Source organism: Aquarana catesbeiana, linkage group LG03 (genome assembly GCF_042186555.1).
Source record: "Aquarana catesbeiana isolate 2022-GZ linkage group LG03, ASM4218655v1, whole genome shotgun sequence".
NCBI classification, from domain to species: domain Eukaryota; kingdom Metazoa; phylum Chordata; class Amphibia; order Anura; family Ranidae; genus Aquarana; species Aquarana catesbeiana.
The window spans coordinates 344,713,392-344,716,862 of NC_133326.1; the positions used below are offsets into that span (position 1 = coordinate 344,713,392).

Consider the following 3,471-nt stretch of genomic DNA (forward strand, 5'->3'; position numbering starts at 1 on the left):
GTGATTGGTTTTTGGGGTCCTGTAAGCAGTTAGACTGCCAAAAAGTCCCACACATGTGGTATCCCTATACTCAGGAGAAGCAGTAGAATGTATTTGGGGTGTAATTCCACATATAACCATGCCATGTTTGAACAATATATCATTTAGTGACAACTTAGTGTAAAAAAAAAATAATAATTTTTCCGAAACTTGTGTAAAAATATAAAATACTCTATGGACTCAACATGCCTCTCAGCAAATATCTTGAAGTGTCTTCTTTCCAAAATTGGGTCATTTGGGGGGTTTTGTGCTATCTTCACATTTCATGGCCTCCGAAACTGTGATAGGTAGTGAGGAAGTGAAATCACCATTTTACACCCTTAGAAAGCCTGAAGGCTCCCAAAAAGTCTCACACATGTGGTATCCCCATACTCAGGAGAAGCAGCAGAATGTATTTTGGGGTGTAATTTTACATATGCCCATTGCATGTTTGAGTAATATATCATTTAGTGATAACTTTGTGCAAAAAAATAAATTAAAAACAAAAACAAAAAAAAGTTTGTCATTTTCCCACAACTTGTGGCAAAATATAAAATATTCCATAGACTCAACATGCTTCTCAGCAAATAGCTTGGGGTATCTACTTTCCAAAATGGGGTAATTTTAGGGGGGTTGTGCTATCTTGGCATTTTATGGCCTTTTAAACTGTGATAGGTAGTGAGGAGTGAAATCAAAAATTTACGCTCTTAGAAATCCTGAAGGCGGTGCTTGGTTTTCGGGGTCCTGTACGCATCTAGGCTCCCAAAAAGTCTCACACACGTGGTATCCTCATACTCAGGAGAAGCAGCATGATGGATTTTGGGGTGTAATTCCACATATAACAATGGCATGTGTGAGCAATATATCATTTAGTGACAACTTTGTGTAGTTTTAGTTTTTTTTGTTATTTTTCAATCACTTGTGACAAAAAAATAAAATATTCAATGGGCTCAACATGCCTCTCAGCAATTTCCTTGGGGTGTCTACTTTAAAAAATGGGGTCATCGGGGGGGGAGGGGGTTGTACTGCCCTGCCATTTTAGCACCTCAAGAAATGAGATAGGCAGTCATAAACTAAAAGCTGCGTAAATTCCAGAAAATGTACCCTAGTTTGTAGACGCTATAACTTTTGCACAAACCAATAAATATACGCTTATTGGCATTTTTTTTTACCAAAGACATGTGGCTGAATACATTTTGGCCTAAATGTATGACGAAAATTGAGTTTATTGGATTTTTTTTATAACAAAAAGTAGAAAATATCATTTTGTTCAATATTTTCGGTCTTTTTTCCGTTTATATTGCAAAAAATAAAAATCGCAGACGCAATCAAATACAATCAAAAGAAAGCTCTATTTGTGGGGAAAAAAAGGACATAAATTTTGTTTGGGTACAGAATTGCTGTTAAATTGTAAAACGTGCTCTGGTCATTGAGCAGTCAAGTCTTCCGGGGCTGAAGTGGTTAAAATGAACATTTTAGATTTGGACATAATTAGGGGGCAACACAGCTATGCATTGCACTTTCTATTTCTTTACTTTTATTATTTTTATTATAATAATATAGGATTTATATAGCCCCAACAGTTTACACAGCGATTTACAATGTAGAGGGGGGACAGTACAATTACAATACAGTTCAATACAGAAGGAATAGAAGGGTGCCCGTGGAGCTCACAATTTAAAGGGAGGGATATAGATATAAGAAAGGAGTAGGGGGGCGTTAGGATTTATCCTCTGAATGCATAGAGAGTGCACCCCTGGCATTTGAGAGCGTAGATGACATTCATGGCGGTGACGGTCTTCCTCTTGCCATGCTCGGCGTAGGTGACGGCATTGCGAATTATATTCTCTAGGAAGACTTTGAGCACTCCGCGGGTGTCCTCATAGACGAGTCTGGAGATGCGCTTGACACCCCTCTGTGAGCCAAACGTCAGATGGGGTTTTTGTGTGATGCCCTGGATGTTTTCCCAGAGTACCTTTCTGTGGTGCTTGGCGCCTCCTTTGCCTAAACCCTTCTCTCCTTTACCACGACCAGACATTGCAAATCTTTTTCTGCTGCAAAGAAGAAACTTCATTACTTCCCCTTTGCTAAACAAAAATTGCTTTCTGGAGGCTTAGTCTTTCATTCAGAAAGGGATGAGGGGTATGCCATCAAGAGGCCCGCTAGCTGAACCCAGAAGCGTCGCCAGCCTCCCAATGATGTCACACAAAAACATGTTGGTGCAGGACCCAAGTGGTGGCAGAAGAAAAGAAGATCCCAGCAGAACAATGCTAAATCTGCTGGTTGAGTGATTTAGTTGAATAGTGATAATGGGAAACTATGCAAATGATGTCACTACTACTACTTCAGTCATTACTGTCATTAAGTGTGGGCCAGATAAATCTAAAACACCTTTATAATACATATATTATTCTTTAAAAATTCAAAAAAGGCACAGAAAATACCTGGTGACTGCACCATAGATTATTTGAGCTCCTAACTTTCTATTTTGGGCTGACCACTCTGCCTCTGCTATATTGAAATTTCAAAGAACATTGTCAGCCCAGTTTAAGTTCTCTTCTGCTGGACTACTTGACTCCACCTATGCTGCTTGCTGTCCCTCTCCACATGATTACAAATATTTCTTTCCCAGCAATTCAGTGCTGCTGCTTTGACTACCAAGAGCTTACCCAACCACTATGTGCAGGTAAGGAACTCTCTGGAGATGTAGTTCTAAGGGGTGTGCCTACATCAATAGAAACTGATGTAGGTCACCTTGCTGCATCCTCCTCTCTGCAGCTGCCTCTGCAAGATTTTTACAATCCTGGTAATGATGCCACATAGAAATTTGCTCACTTTAGGAACAAGTTAAAAAAAAAAATTACTGCTAGGACAGGCGAAAGGGAAGGTTTGGTGGTATATTGGGTTTATGCCTAGAGATCACCTTTAATGTGTAGTGTAAATTAAGAAATAAAAAAGGGTCAATTACTAAATTAATTCATATCATCCATCACATGTAGAATTTTTTTCCTGCCTAATGAATGTTTTTTTCACAACAGTAGATATATTTTTTAAAGTGAAAACTATGATAAGATTAACTTTGTTATTTCAGAGCTAGGTTACCCATAAACTCGTAGAATGCTATGCAACATACCCACATTGGATACTGCTGGCTTAATTTTTCATGTTAGCATGTTTTCCTTTCTTTTTATGTTTGGATGCAGCCTTAAATTTTCTCTGCTTATGAACAACCTGATTCAACATAAACATAGCAGAATTCTGTTGGTTACAAGCAAACTGCATATTTTCTTAAAGTTTCTAGTTTTATTTGTCACTACTATAGGGTGTTGGTTAGAATGGAGTTGAGGTAAGGACATAGTCACAAACACTTCCTTTACTGTTTCCTCAGGCAGGAATGCAATGGAATGAAGCCATACTGTACTGTGTGATATTTCAAAATGCAGCTATTTATAG

At 38.4% G+C, this 3,471-nt stretch overlaps 1 protein-coding gene across 1 annotated transcript; it reads right to left on the minus strand.

Annotated features, from left to right (window-relative positions):
* Nucleotides 1–1,744: 1,744 nt before the first annotated feature.
* Nucleotides 1,745–2,056, minus strand: LOC141134556 (histone H4-like). The gene has a single exon (XM_073624047.1). The coding sequence runs from the start codon at nt 2,054–2,056 to the stop codon at nt 1,745–1,747; it is 312 nt and encodes a 103-aa protein (XP_073480148.1).
* Nucleotides 2,057–3,471: the final 1,415 nt, after the last annotated feature.

Coding starts and splice junctions, on each gene's coding strand:
- LOC141134556 (XM_073624047.1), bottom strand. CDS start 2,056: ATGTCTGGTCGTGGTAAAGGAGAGAAGGGTTTAGGCAAAGGAGGCGCC.